A 22,147-nucleotide genomic window follows, 5' to 3' on the forward strand; every position below is an offset into this window, starting at 1 on the left:
ACCAACTCAAACATACCAAACCAACAATTACTAAAAACATACACAAAAACTGATTTTGCACGGGCACTTTGCACTAGTTCCTTTAAGTACAAAAATAAGAGACATTTTAAAGAGTATATTGTCCATAAACTCACAATAGCCCACATAGCACTTTTAATTCAAAGCACTGAAGTGATTAAAAAACAAATTAATAAACAATATTTTTATTTGCATGAACAAATTGATAGTAATCATATTTGATAAGCAATAAACACATGCATATCTACAGACCTCACAAGCATTCAGGGATGAACTTAAACTAAACATCCGCTCAGAAGTCAGGGTCTTAACAAACTATTGTCTACTAGCCTATATTATCGAATGCACTGTAGATCATGGATTTCCAAAATAGCTGTTTTACATTGTACAATTAAATTACACAAGAAAAAACGAATCTCTTTCTTCTCAGCCTCCATTAAAGCTGTGATTATATGATCTCTTGCAGATCCTGGCATACAGTAGTCAGTCGCATTACTATTCTCTACGGCAGCATGGGAAGTCTCTCGTGCAGCTCTCAGACACGCATTATACTTCTTTTTCACTTATCCAACCATGACCCACTCTCTGTTGAAATCACAAAATAAAATGCAACCAAATGTGCTCCCGTCCTGATACATCCACTTACAGGGGTTTTCATGCTGACGTCTGAGGATAAAAAAAAAAAAAAAGAGATCACAGCTGTCAGATTTAAGGCTGTTCACATCAACACAAATGTTCAACACAGAAATTCAGTCTGAAATTTTCACATTCAATTTGTGTATACACCATGTGTAAAAATGAAATGGCAGACAGCCTGAATTAAAATTCAGCTTCACTCTCTGACAGTAGGTAATTTTTTTATTTAGTTTTTTTTTTGTTTTATTTATAGTAAAGCAGAAATACCCAGATACACAAAGCACTTTGCAACCCCGCTTGAAGAAAAAAGGATGAAGAAATAAACTAAAATAGTATTTACATGTAAAAATAATAATAATAATAAAAGTCTTACCCTTTAACAAGTCTGCAGATTTTGGGAAGTCAAAATGAACAAGATTTTGCAGAAAATCATGTGGTGTATGAAGGCCATTGACTATGGCAGCTTCAGGCCATTATTCTATCCAGTCAGAGGATATCCAACCCGATCTCACGACAATTCGTACTGTATGAATTTTACTAGGTGGCTATTTCATACGAATTCATACAACAAAGATATGCTGATAGAAAGTAAACCATTTAAAAATAGATGTTTAATTTGGCTTTAGCAAAATGACAATATAAAATCTTAATAATTAAATAAAATATAAATGTTTATTCATGTATAAAACATAGTTTATATCCTTTGAAAATACTGGTCCTTACAAACAGATCGATTATTTAAAATAAAATTCAGCAACTTCTATATTATCATACTGCCTATTGTGATTTATATGATATACTTGAAGTACAAAGGGGATTTCTATAATTATGTGCTTAGGGACACCCTGTGAAAACCAATGATGGATTATTCATGATTTGTTAATTGCGTCTGTCAGTCACGAAAAGTACAAAAGATTTGGGACTCTGGAGGTGAACAAAACATTTATGTTTCTCATAATTCATCTTTAGCTGCATTTTATACATCCATTTTCTAAACTGCTTGCCCTTTTGCCTCAAGTTGTTGGAAGTTCATTGAAATCTAACATTCACACACTCATTCAAGCCTATGGTCTATATAATGATGTCCTTATTCATAATATGATCAGAGATTGCATATGTGGACGTGTTAGGTAAATTTTAAATGAATTAAATTATTTGAATAAAGATTAGTTTATTTTGCTGAACAGTATTTAAAGATCAATCAGTAAATTTATCTGACCTTCTCATAACTATACTGTGTACGGATGAATACAACTTAGAAATGGAGCTTAGTTTATGAATAATCAGTAGCATGGGAACCAATATAATCACTGTTCGCATTTTGATTTTGCTAAAAAAAAAACCTTGGGGGGATGTGATTATTGTTTAATTGTTTATGAATGACCCATCACTAGTGGGAACTACTAGAACACTGGAGCTGCTCTGGAATACTGGGCATGCAAAGACATGTAATTTCAGCTTCCCATTTACACTTCTGCTAACAGAGTCTGACAGATGTGCAATTTCTATGTATCTGAAATAGTACTGCATTACAATCAGGTAATTAAAGCGGAGTGCTGTCACAGTCTCACAGGCAGTTCACTTCTCATTAGAGACCTTTGCATGGTGCCAGACAGTTAGTCTGACAGTGTTTGCACTTTGTAACTGTATTCTTGATATTACTCCTGATTTCCAGCCACTGTACATACTGTCTGCTCACCCCATGGGCCTTGTAATACTTTGCAAGAGTTTTTGCCCTGTGCTTTTTTTTGAAAATGTCAAGTTAGCCGGAGCAGAAATTGCAGCTGACAGAAAGTATTGTGGTTGGGAGAGCCCGTTTTAGTTTCATGATGGATTAAATTTGAATATGCTTCACTATAGCTTTACATTTTACACCATAGGATTGGGCTTGAAGAACATTCTAAGTAGCCTATCATGTACTTATGAAGGTTGTGTTGGACCGGAATGAAAGACCAACAGGACCAACAATCCAAATTCCAGGATTCAGGAAAATTTCCTACATGTCTAAATCACATTAAGAATGTCTAAGCGATTTGAATGCATCAATGACCATGTGCTGTGCAAATATTTCATACGACCAACCAGACTGCATGCACGTGTTGTGAGTGTGTGACCAGAATGCCAGTCGCCGCGTTTCCATTACAGATAATTTATTCCATTACAGATTTATTGCAAAAACTTTTGCGATATTTTCTAAATGTTGATAAAAAACGATTGCGAAATGACGGCGTTTCCATTAAACGATTTTATGCAACAAGAAATATATAAAAATCATGGCGACGGATGTTGGTGCGTTTACATACTGTATATCACAGCCACTAGCCAGTATTTTTAATCGAAGGAGACATAGGCGTGTTATCCAATCATTAATAGAAAGGATATCCTCTTAAGTAATAGTATGTGATTTCACAGAGGAACTGTGTATTCAGAATTTCCGAATGAACAGATCAACCTTGTTTGAGTTGTGCAATGCAGTAGGGACACTTGTAGCGCCGCTGCATTATGCCCAATGGAGCCCGTTTCTACAAATAAACGCATAGCCATAGCTGATTATAAACTGGCTACATGTGCTGAGTACAGGGTAGTGGCAGAGACATTTGGGGTTAGCAAATCCACTGTCCACAAGTGTGGATATGTTGTATGTCCGGCTATATGCACCAAGCTTATGAAGCAGTACATTTCTTTGTCAAATGTGCATGAGGCAAAACAGATTGCAATTACGAGGCACACAGAATACCTCAAGTCTATGGTGCAATTGATGGATCCCATATCCCCATTCATGCCCCAAGTGATGGGTATAGGGATTATGTAAACAGAAAAGGTTGGACATCCATTGTTCTGCAGGCTGTTGGGGAATGACCAACAGATGATTAGAGATATTTGTGTTGGGTCATCAGTGTTGATGCAGCAGTGTTTGTTACATTCAATCTGTTCAGGTATTTGAGCGTCTTTTTACACCAACTCTCAGCTGTTGCATTTATTCATTCCACATATTTTTTTATCATTTATTAGCCACAGTTTAATGGTAGCCTGTAGGCACAGTGCATATGTGTGTGCTCTTCCCAGATATCCAGCAAAACTCCCCTAAGCACGTATGGAAATTGAGTGCCTCTACTCCTTGCTGATGACCCTGCATACCCACTACTACCATGGGTCATAATGGGCTTCTCAGGTCCAAACCTGACAGAAGCACAAACATTGTTCAGTGAGCAGCTCAGTGTTATCCGTGTGAAGGTGGAACATCCATTTAGACACATTAAAAACCAAATGGCATGTTCTGCCCAAAATGTGTGACATAGACTACGATTTCATGCCTACAGTGATGGCTGCATGTTGCATTCTCCATAATATATGTGAGGGGAAAAAACAGCATCTGCCACCTGCAGCATTACACCCAGCTCCTCGACTACAACAGTCTCAGGGACTCAACAGGGATAAACCTGATGCTCCAGCTCTTGAAATCAGACAGGCTCTGGTGAATCATCTTACCCACCTGCCTAAAAATCACCCTTAAACATTTACCTTTGTTTCTGTTGTTGCAATTTGAAGAGTAGATTAAGAGCCATTTATGATATTTCAAATAATACCTTTATTATTGTACACAAATTATAAATTATCATTTTGTTTAATTATAACAAAATTAAATGTGCTGACATTAGCATCTGTGAACTTGCTGTAAGCATGTTTTACAACACTCATAATAATAATAAAAAAAACTCCTGAGCTGAAGGTGTAGATGATTGCCTCTCCGTTTCCTCTGGAAAATTTGGAGTATCAGGGGCTTCATCATCTGGGGTCATGGGTCCATCAACAAATGATGCTGCTGTTAACAAGACACAGAGACATCAGAACATTTATTTATTGCTATTTTTCATCTTATTAGGACACAAATTTTTGATTTTTTTTAAACAGGATTTTTATTTTTTATTTAAATGTTTGTATTCCCCAGAATACGTTACACGTTTGGGGGTATACATTGATTGAAAACAGAATGCTTGTTTGCCAATGCATGCTACAAAATTTAAGCAACATTTTAAAAACATTTTATTCTCTCATAACTTACATTAAACATTTGTTGTAATATCCTGTTAAACAATGAATATAATGTCTATTTATGAATATATTAGTCTACTGAATCATATTTGATACACAAATTTTTAGGGCCTATATATTTTCAACATGATCAAAACTTTGCTGATAAACCTGTTATTATACACACTCTGCTTCCTACCTTCTGCCCTCTGATTGATAGTAATGTTGTTGTTTTTTCAAGAACAATATTTTTGCTGTGAAATCTTCAATGATTTTTATGATGTAATGTAAGAATACATTTACATTCCCAGAGGAGCCTTTATTAAGTGACAAAGATTACATTTAGTGCAGGTGTTCCAAGGTGCAGGAAAGCTGGTGCTTCAGTGCATAAGTGAATGTGTGGCAATCTGCTGGAGAAATGCAGCATGGGTTCTTTAACAAGCACTGGAGCCTAAAGGTGAAACGAACCAGAGAAAGTATTAGCCTGCTCTTGGGAGATCTAGTCTCCCCTAAGCTTCTTTCTGTTGTGCTTATATCCTCTTCTCCTGATGGCTCTCAGTTGGCTCTCATTTCCTGACTCCGCCTCTTGGCGATTGGATCCTCTCCATTTCCATAACAACGCTGACAAGTGCTTGGGGAGTATACTTGCCGTATAAAACTACTAAACTGTTAGTTTACTGAAGTAAACTTTCAGTATACCTATACGTTCACTTGTAGTACAGTACAAACAAAATATTTTGTTTTAAAGTAATTGTTGTACTCAATATTTAATACTGTTACACTTATATACACTAAAGGTGGGCCAATTTAGTTCCAAGTAATATTGAAACAGTACACTTACAAGTATAGTTCTAGAACATTGATATTAGTATACTTACTACATAAGGTATACTTAAAAATATACTTGATCTTTACTTAAGTATACTTAATAAAACAACCCTTAAAAAAATAAGTATACTTCAAGTTTTTTACATTTTTTTTATGGACTAAATGCAGCAAAATGGCTTGCACCTCTGCAACCGAAGCTTAATTTCTTTTGCTATGTAATGTGTCAGTCATGGTCCCACGCCGGCTATAAACCCACTGGCTCAGTCTGCTACAGTAGCCATGCCACAAACTCATGATATAAGTTGAGCTATAAAGAGATTAACAGATCTGAGCGGACCGCTCTCAATGTTTTGATGGTGCCTGCGGGGCTCAATGTTTACACTTTTGGGGAAGTAAAACCCATACATGGAATACCAATGGTAGTCAATAAACAATACACTGGGTTTTTAGTAACTGGATATTTTAACATTTAAAAAAAATCTTACATTTATTTGTATCCTAAATAAAAAAAAATATAAAATCACCTTTTCTGTCAAATCTCCCCATTTACCCCCATTTTGAAAACCCTTGCATCAATCTGCAAAAGTGTCAGTAGCAACAAAAAAGAAAAGAAAGTGTGATCCCCATGCCCATGATCACCACTCCATGGCACATCTGGTAATGCGCACTAACTGCTTTTGCTTTATCCGCATAACACGTCTCTCCTGTCTGACCAAAACAACACAATTCTGTACAGCTTTCTGAAAACGCTCCAAGCAAACGACCCTCTCATTGGGTTGTATTGTGGAAACATCTGTGCGTGTCCAATCACATTCCAAAGTGACCATAGCTCTTCGCCAACACTGTCACAATCATTCTCATGTAAACAGTAAACTTCTGTTTCTTATCCCATTCCAATTTGCCTTGAAGCAATAGTGCTGTATTTATTTGTCACTTTATGAAATCATGCAGCGGAAACCATGTTAGTGCTGATTTGTAAGTGAACATCTACATACAGGGGACATCTGTCTTGTAAGTACTTGCTATAAACAAATAGTATTATTATAAAATATATGCCAAAAAAAAAAAAAAACCTGAGCAGGAGTGTACTTTATCTATCAAATTGTCATTTTGATGGGTTCATAAGGGCATTTGCAATATTTAAGTGCAAGTTTTGCATTGTTTTGGTAAGAAATATTGTCTCGGATAACCACTCTATGCAGTATATGCATAATTTATTGCTCCCTCTCTCTCTCTCTCTCTCTTTCTCTCTTTCTCTCTCTTTCTCTCTTTCTCAATGTGCAAAACTTTTCTTATACAGTTTCTAGAATGAACATACGCAATCTATGTAAGACACTTACTCAAAATAAAATATATATTCAGTGTGCAACATGGGCTTTTGCAATAGGCTGTGTGTTATTTTATAAAGTGCATATTCCAAAAGATACTAAACAGTATTCTAATTTATACTAAAATGCTATTCTATTAATTATATATAAGCCTATATATTTAATTAAAGCAATGCCATAACAGCAATACACTATTAATTAGATTGAATGATTCAAGTCTATTGGCCTTTAGGTCATGATGAAGAATGACAATGTTTGAAATGTGCATCTAATTCATATAATTATAAAATAATATATCCATTAATTATAATAATTGTTAAATAAATACCCCCACTACGGTGCCTCAACTTCTGCCAGGTGTCATCTTACCCCATTGATCTAATTTTAACTTTTCACTTCAAAATAGAAACATTATTTTACTGTATATTACTGCACACCCCTGACCCAATGTTTTTTAACTAATTTCTATGCTGTAAACACTTCATAGGGCCCTTAAAAAAGTATTACAATATCTTAATATTATTCAAATTCAAGGCTGTAAGAAGTCCTAAATATCTTAAATAGTATTTAAAAAAAAAACTATTTATCACTTGTAGAGGTATTACATTTGTGGATGGAAAGACACAAGACTCACTCTGGGGAGTTAAGGGGACTCTGAGGAAAGTATGTTAGTGTAGTGGAGCGACAGTAATTTCCCTTCCTTGCTCAAAGCATTCTATAATCACTCCACTCCAGCTCCACTCCCTGTTTTGCTGATAAGCTGCGTTAAGTTCCAAGGCGTTATCGAAAGTGTGTCCCAGATTGTCTTAGTGACGAAAAATAATCTGTGATGCATGATGCATTTTGAGATTGTTCGGGATTATTCTGGTGTTAAATGGTATTCATTTTATGTTCAGGTCTTAATTGCATTGAATTTGATTATGAAAACCCTGCTTGAACTTACTCATGTGCTTTTTTATGTAGATGTCATTTGATGTCAGCTTTCACTTTGTTCCTTACTTCTCATGGTGGGGAGACTACTTCTTTGGAATAAGAAGTTCCCACAGAATTTCAATCTGACAACTTCAGATTGAAGTCTGGAGCTTACTAAATAAATGATGTACAGAGACATGCACATGAAGAGCATACATGTTTTAATGCTGCAAACTCCACCCATAAACCATCATTAAGTGAGCAACAGCGAGTATGATTCCTGCTATTGTGAGAAAACATTCTACTGAAGGCTAGAATGCATTTGTAATGAGTGGTTTTATCTGACTTGTTTTCTGCCTTTGTGCAAGGAACTTCTTGACATTTATGATTGACTAGGCAACATAGATTTTTTCTTCCCAAATAACATTCCAGCAAATTGGACCTTGTGAAGCGTGACAAAGAAAACTCATAGTTCTCTGTTGAAATTCAGAACATAAAAAAGAGACATGTCCTGTAATTGTTTGCTGTCGCTTACTCAATTACAAGAATCGGTTACAGATGCTTCTCAGTGATTAATGCGGCCCTCTAAATATTTCAACATTAATTTTTTAACACATGAAGATTTTTTGCCACTATTTTTATGCATGGCATTAGATGACTTATTAAAAGCAAATGAGAGCAGATAAGATTTCTTTTGATGTTTGTTCCCATAGATAACATGTAGAGGATCGCATCATCAATAATGGAGGTTATAAAACATGAGCAATACTCATCACTGGAAAAGACACTGTGGATTTGAGATGATGCCTACTCCCAACTAAGCAAAGGTTCACTGAGGACAGTGTCCCCTGTTCCATGTTGGCAATATGGTCAGAGAGATAAAAAGCTTGTTTTATCCCTCCAGCGACAGCTGTGAAAACGCAATCATTCGAGTTTGAACTTTTGAAGGAGCCTTAAGGATCTCACACCGACAAGGCTGAATCTCTCCTTAAAGTGCAATGAATTATTGAAGTGTACAACTGAGAAAAGCATCTCAACCAATCAGGGCCAGCCAAACAGGAAGCTCTGTTAAATGTCAAGTCTGAGAAAAAGTCAAAATCTTTTTCCCGCTCTTGAGTCATTTGCCAAGATTGGTGAAGTGCTTCACACACCAGCGCAGGCTGTCTCACTAAGAGGACATTACATCAGTGGAGTGTGGAAACGTGGGGGGTGAAGTGAAGTTTTAAAAGGGCTGTCAGAGAGTCTTGACTCATTCTTTTTTTTTTTCTCTAGGAGTACACGATTGATGTGTTCTTCCGGCAAAGTTGGCGGGATGAGAGGCTAAAGTTTGATGGGCCTATGCAGGTCCTTCCACTTAACAACTTGCTCGCCAGCAAGATCTGGACTCCTGATACCTTCTTCCACAATGGGAAGAAGTCAGTAGCCCACAATATGACTACACCTAATAAACTTCTGCGACTGGTAGACAATGGAACTCTTCTCTACACAATGAGGTATGATTTCAACTCTTGGTTGTCTCTGTAAAGAGACAACCAACCCTTGATGCATGTTGATGCACCCTTGATGCATGTTGAACAACTTCCGCATCCAGTCTACAATGGAATCAATTGGTGACTTTGGGTGTTTGCAGTTTAGACAGCTTAGTTGATTATAATGAGATCAATCTAATTGTATTACACCACTCACTTTCAACATATGTATATGGATTTTTCACAAAACAAAATAGTGAACTAATGCATTATTCAATCATTCTGTTATCTGGCTTCTTAAATCAACAAAATCAATGTTTTGGGGGCGATTTCAAATTCAATGAACAGCAGGTTTTCAAACAGTAAACAAATCCAGCCTGATTTCTTCAGCACTTTCAGATGAGCTGGCAGATGTAGACTGATGCCTTCTCATCGATGGAGGACTCCGAATGAACGGGGCTATCGGGAGCTGGCCAGCCTGTGACCCAAACACCCCAAGTGCTTGATGAATGAGTCAGGGAATTGAATTGTGACTAGCTTGGCCAGGAGCTGTCCAGAGCAATGTGTTCAGCTGCCATAGACAGAGTAGACAATTCCACCAGCCATTTTGACATAGCACCTGGGCTGGTCATGCACAGTCACAATAAGAGATTTGTCATCTCCGAGTTAGGATTGGTTTCATCTCTCCAAAACTTTAACCTCATCCTGAATGTTATAAATGGCCATCAACCTACAGGAAAAAGGTACTATATCAACATATTACTGTTAATTTATCAGAACGCCATAACCTTGAGGTTTCCCAAAAAAAACAAAAAGAAAAGGCTTATACTTGAATGGATGAGAAATGGCGAATCTTGAAGCACTGCAGAAATGATTGTGAGAAGCTACTATGTGCTTGAAAAGATTTCTAAATCGATGCTAGATGTTGATCTGCGTCCTACTGAACCGTATGCAATTTATTAAAGTATTAAAGTTTTTGCTGACTCTGCTGTGTTCAGAGTTTAACGGTAACACGCCTGATGCATTAAACATGCATGAATTTCACATTTGCAGTACGTACATAACTTAAAAATATTTATGAAATCCTTTTACCCTGAAGGAAGAGACTGCTCTTGCCAGAAAGCCAATAACATAGCACAGTGACACTTTGCTAATTCATCATGTGCAATAGTCTGGATACACTGCATTTTAACCATGCAAGATACAGTGCATTGTCAAAACCGTAGCTTTCCAGTGATTTAAAGATTATTTTCCTGTCACACGTTATTTATTTATTTTCTATTAGCACTTTTTTTCACTCACATAAGGTGTTAAACCTCAGCAAAAATGAACTGAATCACTTATTCACCCTATCCCGGTCTGTCATCTCAAGCATTTGAATTACAAGATACACAAGCCTTAATCCGAACTGTAAATCTAAGCAGAGTTTTAAATTCATAATAAGCACTATTATGAATTCAGTCCACAGGAATTGTGCTGATAATGAAGGTGGCACATGAAATAGGCCCTATGTGGTGGCATACATATACTTTAGTACTGGAAGGGGGTGTCACTCCGTCTTTTTCTAGGCCCTGTCTCATATTAATTCATTAAATATGGCTTCACTGCTCCCAAGGCTAAGAATAACATTTGAATTTGGATGCTTTAATGAAGGCTTGTCACTCTCATTGTGTTTGCCCGCGGGGATGGCATGTTGTAGAGAAGTTGTTAGCTAGAGCTCCCTGCAGGGACAAGAAAGTTGATGATTCCGGACCATAATGGGCAAGGGCATAATTGCATTGCATATTTGTAAGTGTATGGTTTACTTGCCAATGTCCCACATGCTTTTCAGAATTTCTCAGAGGATACCTCACAAAAAAACAATTGGGAATTTGGTCTCTGAATATTCTTGCATGTGAATATAGCATAGCAATATAGCATATTCTGTGAATTTGCTTTACTCAGTTAGATAGCAGCTCTCACACTTTTTTAGTCAGTAGTAATACAGGGACAAGACGTCCAGACTTTCCACTTTTTCACCACTTTCTAACAAAAAATATGCTGTCCTTGCCCCTTACGTGTTGTCATAACATCACCGTGTAGCACTTGCTAATGCAACATCTTGAAAAATGGAAGAAGATTTCCGTCACAGCTTTTAAAATGTTCTGTCTCTCCTGGATAGTGTAGCACATTTTAAAGCCTTTGTGTTGAGATAAGTAGAAAAAGAAAGAGGATCTAAATTATTGATCATAGTTTATCGCCTCCTTACAGCAGCAAGCCTGTTTTTGCTCTTTGTCGTGATAGTCTTTTCGAGTGAAGTCAGTGTCAACCCTTTTTTTAAATACACATTCTAGAGTGTGTTATCATGCATTAAAGAAGAGTCTGTCCAGGGTCAGGCTATAGAAAATGTGACAAAGACTGCTGCTCTGTGGGTTAAAGTGTAAGTTCGTAGATTTTCAAACCACTTTGTATTGTTACAATCTCGGTATATATAAATGTATTTCTCCATGTTATCGGGACCAAGAAATGTGCGTTTATTTGTCATCAAAAGTCCAGCGAATTATGCAAAAAAAGATAATTCTGCTGACTTTTGACAGTTCCAGTGCTTTCGTACAGACTGTCCTTCTGTATCATCTCCCACGTACAATCGGATTGACAAGGTTATTAACAAAACAGTTAATTTAAGATAAGGTTTATAACTGAAAACAATATCGTACTTTGTCTGCTCTTTATATAGCATGGTTCATGAAATTCTATAGTGTGCCATATTATTTTTATAGTAAAAACAGTTTGGCCACAGCCTTCTTACCTTTTCATGACAGAGTTTTGCTTTGGGGGTTAGGCAGAAGGTGCTCCCCGGTTTTTCCAAATTAACTGATGAAACAGCAGTTTCATTCAGTTTTATCCCTCTGTTTGAGACTACAAACACAGAGGATTTTTTTTTTTTCGATTTTCCGTCGCGGCATTATCTCCATATTTACAATTCTTTGTGGCCTACAATGCTCTGGATTCTTCACTGGAAACCGAAAATAACTCGCTCCCGGTACACGTTTACTCTTTGAATTCTTGTCCCTATGAACAATACAAGTTGACATTGTGATTAAAAGTTAGCAAAAAACAAAAACAAACCCTATTTAACCAACAAGGCTGTATTTGACTCTGATAAAGCCTATCCAATAGGAGCAGATTGAGCAACCCGATCACACTAAATGCGTCTCTATAGCCCGCAGTGTTTATCCTGCAATGTATACGCGAAAATTAGTTTTTACGTACATAGGACACGCATGAGTTGGTTAGGGTAGGTTTAGTAGTGGTGTGGGGTGCGTGTGTATTATACGTTTGGGTAGAATTAGTGGTGTGGGGTGCGTGTGTATTACACGCAAAGAAGTGAGTATCAAATGCACGAGAAAACTGTGTATCATTTGCACGTAAAAACGATTTTTTGCGTATAAATTGCACGATAAACACACTGCGTGCTATAGAGACGCATTAACGTGAGAACAGGCTGGATTGAGAGTGGCCTTGGATGGTAACAAACCTAGTGCATTATGGGTGCTTATGTTTTCCAACCTACAAACTTTTATCCCAGTTCTTCTGTGATCATTTGAATATTTGTAACACAGAGATAATGATATTTTGTAGTTGAAAAGACTGTTTGTGAAGCGGTTTCATACCTATACATGCCAACTGCTTTCTCTGGGTCAGCAACAGCACCAACTCAGATTTTAATGTTCTGGTGTGATTTTGTCAAAGGTTTAATAGACATAGGCGAATGTTTAAATCAAAATCGTAACCTTTTAACGATTAATCATGCAGCTCTAATAGGCAGCAAAGTTTTTTCAAAAGCCCATTTTGCCAGTGGTGAATTACCCCCTTTAAGGATTTAGATTCAATGAGTTTTACTGGCATAAGTAAGTAATAAAAAGCCTTACAAAAACATGAATTAAACTATATTCTTTACATTTTCTTTCTACAGAAAATTTGAGCGGTTCTTTCTCCTGCAGAAGTTTCCAACACAATGCTAGGGTGTTGCGAGTGGTTGCATGGGCATTGCGATGCAGTTTCTTTGGTATTATGAATGTTTTTCTTATTTCTATGGGACTGCTATATTCACATAGACACAATAATTGTATCCATTTTAGATTCCACTGTCTGTGTGTTTTGTCTAAAACCAGTTACATCAGTTATATTCAGATATTTCAGATTGCCAGAGTAAGGGCCATGGAATCAAAATGACCATAGTGAAATCTTCAGGTATTCCTTTCATGTTACCTTGTATTAAAGAATTAAAAAAAAAAAAAGCTAACAAAACAGCTTTTCTGACATTCAGCAGAGGTGCCTTGGCTAGTAGTATATGTTATGATATACTAGGACTATAAGGTAAAGCTGTATGAATAATATTTTAATCATTCAATATTGATCTGTATTCAGTAAGTTATGGGTACAGAGTTGACTCTGGATATATGAGTACAGGGAGCAAAGCACGCACATATCAAATTAGTAAAGGATTTGATATTTACTGTATGAAGTTTTTATAAAATTATTCTGTTTGTAAAGAGCACATTTTTCCAACAATAGTGTTTCTATGATAAGGCCATTCAGTTTGAATTAAAATGGCAACATCAAACAGGACTCTCCTTACTCTTTTAAAAGAATAGTGTTGTACCATGTAGCATTCACACATTCACAAAGCAATTGAAAATAAAGCTGCAAAAATGTCTTGTTCGGAAACTATCGCAATTATGTTAAACTTATAATTGCAAATATCAAGTCAAGTCAAGTCATCCTCTTTTATATAGCGCTTTTAACAATGTAGATTGTTTCAAAGTGGCTTTACAGTAATAAAGGTATAAAGGATTAACCTTTATTTAATTTATACAGTGAAGATTATATGCAGTGTTACTTTACATTTGATTACTTTATTCAGTTTCTGTACCTGAAAACGTACTCGGTTACTAACGTAACCTCGGTTCTCTCTAGGAGAGGGAACGAGTACTGCGTCGAAGCGGCGCTACGGGAAAGATATTTCTTTTTCGAGATTGAAGCCTAAAAATTAATCCTTAATTTTGTAAATATGTAAAACGCTTTTCTGTAGCATACAACCTTAGGCGGAGTAAATCGCGCGCCCATTGGCTGCTCCGCCAGAAAAGCACAGCCTATGCGAGGCCAGTGACGCCGACCAATGAGGGCGCTTCGCGCCCTCTGCGTCACCTCCCGCCGAAACGGGCGTGGTCTAGGCCTATAAATACGAGCATAGCTGTCTCCACTCTGATTTTCGTCACTGAAGCGACACAGTGTGGGCACGCACGGCCTGAGACGCAGTACTCGTTCCCTCTCCTAGAGAGAACCGAGGTTACGTTAGTAACCGAGTACGTTCTCTTACGTAGAGTTCTCTCCTACTGCGTCGAAGCGACGCTACGGGAACCCTTGTAACACGCCGTGCGTGCTCTTGGACCAACACAGACACCCGAGGGCGCTCGCGCCCTGGCATACAAGCGCCTACACCAAGAGTTATATAGGGAGAGTGGCTAGGATTAGCATCATCCCTTTATAATAATGCCCCTAAAGGCATAATAACATATATATGTAAATATAGATACATATGAGGGGTCATAGCATGCTCATGGGACACATTGTCAGTGAGTGATGCTTAAACATTGGAGTGACCTGGACCGCAGCGCAGGGCAGGAACACTATACACAGTCTTCTAGACCGAGAGCAGTTTAGCCTGCAATGCAGGAACCTCTAGGTTATAGAACCTTATAAATGTAGACGGAGAGGCCCAGCCTGCCGCCATACAGATATCTTGTAACGAGATTCCGCTATACCAAGCCCACGAAGAGGCCATGCCTCTCGTAGAATGTGCTCTAATGCCCAGAGGGCATTCCAAACCTCTAGATGCGTAGGCTAGCGCAATGGCGTCCACTACCCATCGAGACAGGCTCTGTTTCGTCACAGCTCGCCCTTTAGAGCGTCCGCTAAACGAAACAAAGAGCTGCTCCGTCTGTCGAAAAACAGCGGAGCGGGACACATAAGCTCTTAATGCCCTGACCGGGCAAAGGGAGCTATTTCCGTCCTCAGAGGCCGGCAGAGCCGATAGGGAGATGACCTGAGCCCTGAACGGTCTGTTGAGGGACTTAGGCACGTACCCATGCTTCGGTTTCAACACGACTACAGAGTCGTTAGGCCCGAACTCCATACAAGAGGCTCTGACTGAGAGCGCTTGCAAATCCCCCACACGCTTCACTGAAGCGAGAGCCAAAAGAAACACGGTCTTGAAAGACAGGTGCTTCATGTCAACTGAGTGAATAGGCTCGAAAGGGGCCCCTTTCATAGCGTTCAACACCGTAGAAAGGTCCCAAACGGGGACTGAAGGAGGCCTTGGAGGATTTAACCTCCTGGCTCCTCTAAGGAAACGGACCACCAGGTCGTTTCTGCCCAGCGAACGTCCAAGCGTTGGATTAACGAACGCTGATATGGCTGCCACATAGACTTTGAGCGTGGATGGGGTTCTTCCCTTATCCAATAGCTCCTGCAGGAAGGAGAGAATCTCCGTTTCCCCGCACTGAAGTGGTGACAGGCCTCGGTCCGAACACCAACCAGAGAACACCGACCATTTGGAAGCGTAGAGCCGTCTAGTAGACGGGGCCCTAGCCTGCTCGATCGTGTCTAACACTCCTCTAGGGAGGTTAGTGGGTACCCGTTTATGGCCCACACATGTAGGGACCATAGATCCGGGCGAGGATGCAAAATCGAGCCCATGGCTTGTGAGAGGAGGTCCCTTCTCACTGGTATCGGCCACGGGGCAGTACTCTTCAGCCGCATCAACTGGGAACCAAGGTTGATTCGTCCAGTATGGTGCTACAAGAAGCACTGCGCATCCGCTTTTCCTGATTCGCTCCAGCACTTGAGGCAGGAGTGAGACAGGGGGAAAAGCATAGAGCGGACGGCGGGGCCAGACACTGGCCAGCGCGTTCGTGCTCTTTGAGAAGAATTCCGGGCAGTGAGCGTTCTCCTGGTTTGCAAACAGGTCTATTTCCGCTCTGCCAAACGTTTTCCACAACAGACGCACTGTCTGTTATATAGGCTACTACCGACGTGTTGTCCAAACGGACCAGGACGTGGTGTCCCTTTATCCGAGGACGAAAGCGCCTCAGCGCTAAGTCCACTGCCATCATTTCTAGGCAGTTTATGTGCGGTAGTTCGACTCGTTCCGCCCACTGGCCAAAGAACGGTCTGCCTTCGAGCAGTGCTCCCCAGCCTGAGGTGGACGCGTCCGTGGACACCACCTTCAGGCTCGAGGAAGTCCCCAGGCTTACACCTGACCGGTACCAGTCTGATGCTCTCCATGGTGTCAGGGCTGAAATGCATTCCTGATTGACCTTGAGGCGATACCGACCGTGAACCCATGCTCGGCGCGGTACGCGCGCTTTCAGCCAGAACTGCAGTGGGCGCATGCGCAGCAGGCCCAACTGTAGCGCTGCCGAGGCTGAGGCCATGAGGCCTAGCATTTTTTTAAATCTCCTGAGCGGCACTAAATGACCGCTGCGGAAGGATTTCGCCATCTGCAGGGTGTTCCGCCTGCGCTGTGATGACAGCAGTGCTGTCATAGACAGCGAGTTCAGTTCCAGCCCCAAAAAGGAGATCCTTTGACTGGGAAACAGTGAACTTTTCTCCCAATTGACTCTCAGACCTAAGTGCTCGAGGTGATCGAGTATTAGGGTCCTGTGGCGAATGAGTTCTGAAGGCGATTGAGCCAGAATCAGCCAATCGTCCAAATAATTCAGAATTCGAATGCCTCGGAGTCTCAGGGGTGCCAGCGCCGCGTCCGTGCACACTGTAAATGTACGAGGTGCTAGGGATAGGCCGAATGGCAGGACTGTGTACTGATATGCCCGGCCCTCGAAGGCGAATCTAAAAAATCGCCTGTGACGTGACGCAATTTGTATGTGAAAATACGCGTCTTTCAGATCTATTGCCATAAACCAGTCTCCTCGGCGAATCTGCGCAAGGATTTTTCTGGTCGTGAGCATTCTGAACTTTCGCTTTGCTAGCGCTTTGTTCAGATGCCTCAGATCTAAAATGGGTCTGAGACCCCCGTCTTTCTTCGGTACCAGGAAATATCTGCTGTACAGACCCCCTTCGGTCTGAGCTTGAGATAAAGGCTCTATGGCCCCTTTGCTCAATAGCTTCGCTATTTCGGCTCGAAGTAGATGTACTACTTCTGTTTTCACCGTGGTTTCGACTCTCTCCGTGTAACGGGGAGGGCGTCGATAAAACTGTAGCGAATAGCCTCTTTTTATAGTCTCTAGCACCCATTCTGAGACCCCGGGAAGTCTTTCCCATGCATCTGCACGCGTGACTAGGGGTTGAATGTAATCTGGGCCCTGGTCGCGAAATGGCGGCGACACGAGAGCAACCGTGTGCTGTAACATGGACGCCGTGGCGTCTGAGGCGGGGGACATGCTTAACACAGTGTGCATCCCGCGCGCGCTCGACTCTCTGAATTGAGAGAGAGCGCGCGGGGCGAGCCCCGTAGGGCTCGTTTTATTTGTGAATAAATGTGGGCGCGCGGTGATGGGCACATTTATAACACTGGGGATACTGTGTTTGTGAACTGACTGACCGTTCGTTGGTTTCGTTTTTACAGAAACCGCGGAACGTGCAGTATGTAGTGGTTGTGGGCACTGGACAGTGGGCACGCTCACTACATGAAAAGCACAACCGACCTGAGTCGATTTTATGTGTGCAAACCCTGTGTTGAACGGGGCTGTGCTTGTGTGAATGAATGGGCACTGGGTGGGCATTGCAGTTACACACATTACACCATCGGCCGTGGCCGGAACACCAGAAATTAAACTCTTTTTTAGATTTATCTGGGTCGCCTTGAAAACGGCGTTTGTGTGCAGGCAAACGGGCTTTACGGCCGGTTTGTTGGCTGCTGAGTACACTGGTACAAACACGGAACTTGGGGCTGTACAAGCGGGAATCTTGGGTGGAAGTCCGGCCGCAGCGGGACCCGAACACCGTCTTTTTCCTAGCAGGGCTAGGATGGCGCCGAGGCCTCGGGCTTGAGTGTGATCTTAGGCCGAGGACCACGTGGCGGCGGGCGGCGTCCGGCGGAGCGAGACCGTGGTCTCTCTCGGGCCTGTTGCTGCTGGGTTGGCGCGGCTGGCGCGGGGCGCTGCTGAGTTCGAACAGACGGCTGTTTAGGGCGGCCTGTTGCGGAACTGGAGCGCTTCGGTAGGAAATGTTTCATTGCCTGCGATGTCTTCTGCACCTCGGCGAATCGGTCCGCGAAGTCTTTGACGGACGATCCGAAGAGGCCAGTCGCTGAAACGGGCGCGTCGAGGAACGCAGAGCGCTCTGATTCCGCCATTTCAGAAAGCGTCAACCACAAATGTCTCTCGGAGACAGTTGCTGAGGCCATAATCCTACCAATGGCGTGTGCGGCGGACTTAGTAGCACGAAGAGTGAGGTCTGTGGCGCTACGCAAGTCCGGCACGTTGATCGCGCCCGGGCCTTCCTCGTCTAGCTTGCGGAGGAGGTTGGCCTGGTGGATTTGAAGCACCGCCATGGTGTGCAGCGCCGATGCAGCTTGTCCGGCGGCGGAATACACGCGACCGTTCAAAGCTGACGACGTGCGGCAAGCTTTGGATGGTAGGACCCCCTTAGCCCGCCGTCCAGCAGAGGGTGGGCAAAGATGAGTCGCTACGGCCTCCTCGACCGGAGGGAGAGCATGGTAGCCTCTGTCTCGAGCACCGTCCACAACGGAGAATGCTGGCGAGGCAGAAGTACGAACTCTGGCTGAAAAAGGCACCTTCCATGATTTCGCTACCTCTTCGTGAAGCTCAGGAAGAAATGGGGCGTGCCTGGAGGGGGGTGAAGCGCGGTCTCCAGAAAGGAAGCAGCCATCCAGCCGGTTGAAGGCAGGCTCCTCGGGTGTCGACCAATCGAGGCCGAGGCTCGACACGGCCTGTGAGAGCAGACGCATCAGCTCCGCCTCGATGCTTTTCTTCCCTCCTCGGCGTTCAGGAACAGCGGGGGAGGGGAGGTCCACGGAGCTCGCCCATCCCTCGCTTCCCGAAGCGAGAAGCGAACAGCAGTCGTCATCCCCCTCAGATGCGGCTAGCTGGTCGTCGTCCATGACAGACAAGGCGGCGGGCTGCGCCCTTTGTCCGTCGGAGAGCGATTCCAGCGAAGCGGAGAGAGGAGCTAGCGGCGGCGGTGGCGGCGGCGAGCTCATTGGTCGGCGTCACTGGCCTCGCATAGGCTGTGCTTTTCTGGCGGAGCAGCCAATGGGCGCGCGATTTGCTCCGCCTAAGGTTGTATGCTACAGAAAAGCGTTTTACATATTTACTAAATTAAGGATTAATTTTTAGGCTTCAATCTCGAAAAATAAATATCTTTCCCGTAGCGTCGCTTCGACGCAGTAGGAGAGAACTCTACGTAAGAGAACTACTGTTAAACCTACCTGAAAAAACATTGATTAGGTAACACTTTACAATACGGGTGCACTAATATGCATTCATTCATGCTTAACTAACGCACAGATAATCATGTGTTAATGTATGACTCATGAAGAACTAAACCATTAATTAATGATTACTGCATCGGTAACAAATAAAGGTTCTAAATGATTAATAGATTAAGTAATATATGAATTGTTATTAATTCAATGTGTCATAATCTATGAATTCCTTAATAACATATTTTATTAACTAATAGTGTAAATTAATGCGTTAATTACCACAATGGGTTGTAAGCAATGTACTTTATCTTCGAATTGTCTGATTTAGTTATTCATTAGCTAATGATTTGCAAATGTATCATTATGTTATGACTTAACAGTTAGTTAATAGTAGTGTCTCAACAAGTAAAGTAATATGTCGTTTTGGTTTTGACATCCACACTGAGCCATGGATTTCAATTTCCAACCATCTACAACCAAGATTTCACTGAGTCCGCTGAACTGCCGCATCTTGTTGTTCATGCACAGGAATATGTCAGGTTAAGCTTGAGGTCGTGGAACACTGAGAACATGCAGCCGAACACAGCTTTCATAACACTGTGTCGAGACTGGACAAAGACAACAGAACGTCCATTATAATCAGTGATACTACATTGGATGCGGCACAACGCTACATGACAACCCCGACAGTAAACTGATGCCACACTATTTCTGACGTACTCCGAGCTCTTGCGCTAGTTCTGTTATGAAGGACAAATGGACTTGCAATGGTCTGTCATGTCCAGTGTAGACAGCTCATCCAGTTTAAACACAGTGTAATAGCGGTCAGGAGTTCAGTTACCGGTGCGCTGATATCTGTGTGCAGCCCGAAATACCCATCCTTCAAACACATTCTCTGAAATCTCTGACACTGCATGTGCAACTGTCAAAACCCATACATTACATATTACTTAACAATTAGTTAAAGGATAATTCCGGTATTTAACACCTTGAGTCTATATTGTAGTTTGTTTTGGATGAACAAGAGTGGTGGACAACATTTTTTTGACAATGGTTCCTCTCTCGAGTTTTTGACTATAAAAGAATTGGCCATGGACCCATTTAACATTGGAGGCAATGGGCATGTCCGAAAATGTCATTAATACAGCCAATAATGTTCGTTTACAAAACTGTTAAACTCACCGAGTGGTTAGTGGTGTTCGTTGATGATTATAAACAATATATCGTCGCAATATATGATTCCAATCCATTTATTTTGCTATAGTGGAACTATTTTTTCAACAATGGGATTTTACAAAATGACGAATAAAACACGACAGAAACTGTATTTCGCAACACTTTTTGTTTCTGGAACATCAACTAACATCACTAATCACTCGGTGAGTTGCACAGTTTTGAAAACTAATGTTAAAGGTTGTTTTAATGACATTTTCGGACATGCCCATTGACTCCAATGTTAAATGGGTCCATGGCCATTTCTTTTATAGTCAAAAACTCGAGAGAGGAACCATTGTCAAAAAAATGTTGTCCACCACTCTTGTTCATCCAAAACAAACTACAATATAGACTCAAGGTGTTAAATACCGGAATTATCCTTTAATAGTCGTGTGCCTCAACAAGTAAAGTCGTAACATAATGATACATTTGCAATCATTAGTTAATGATTAATTAAAGCAGACAACTGGAAGTTGAAGTACATTGCTTAAGTTACAACCCATTGTGGTAATTAACGCATTAATTTACACTATTAGTTAATAATAAAATATGTTATTAAGAAATTAATACATTATGACACATTTAATTAATAATAATGAATATATTACTTAATCTATTAACCATATAAAATCTTTATAGTTGCTGATGCAGTAATCATTAATTAATGGTTTAGTTCTTCATTAGTCATACATTGACACATGATTATCTGTGCATTAGTTTGCATGAATTAGTTTGCATGAAGCATGAATTAATGCATATTAGTGCACCCGTATTGTAAAGTGTCACCTGATTATTTTCTTTGTATCTTTGTTCTTTTGTATTTATTTATTGTTGTTTAATTTTTTATTTTTTTATTTATTTATTAATGGAACAATCGAGAAGTTACATTTTCTAAAATGTAATTTGTCTAAAATTGTATTAACTTCTTATACAATTTTTATAAACTATAAAAGTCAAACTTATTTATTACAATACAAGGATACATGGGTCAAAAACAATAACTATTTTATTCATTAATTTTTTTCTGGTGCGGTCAGTGAAAATGTAATCATTGAATTATTTGAATCGAATCGAAAATCTAGAGTCGAATAGAGAATCTAATCGAATTGAGATCTTGTGAATCAGAATCTAATCAAATCGTCCTGAAATTTCAGAGAGCATTCCATCTCCTCGTGTGATCCACTGTCTACTTGCCAAGTAGAAAAGCATTTGTTGCTTTTTTGATTAAGGCACAATCTGTAATGAGCCTAATATACATA

General features: G+C 40.6%; 1 protein-coding gene across 1 annotated transcript in view; it reads left to right on the forward strand.

The window, feature by feature from the left end:
* Positions 1-22,147, forward strand: part of gabra3 (gamma-aminobutyric acid type A receptor subunit alpha3) — a gene marked incomplete at its 3' end in the record, with an annotated part of 406,040 nt that overhangs the window by 158,499 nt on the left and 225,394 nt on the right. Inside the window, exon 6 of the mRNA XM_079584913.1 lies at positions 9,027-9,247. Within this exon, the coding sequence (XP_079441039.1) occupies positions 9,027-9,247 (221 nt within the window). The remainder of the gene's footprint in view (positions 1-9,026; positions 9,248-22,147) is intronic.

Source organism: Phoxinus phoxinus (assembly GCF_949152265.1).
Source record: "Phoxinus phoxinus genome assembly, chromosome: 17".
Classification (NCBI taxonomy): Eukaryota; Metazoa; Chordata; class Actinopteri; order Cypriniformes; family Leuciscidae; genus Phoxinus; species Phoxinus phoxinus.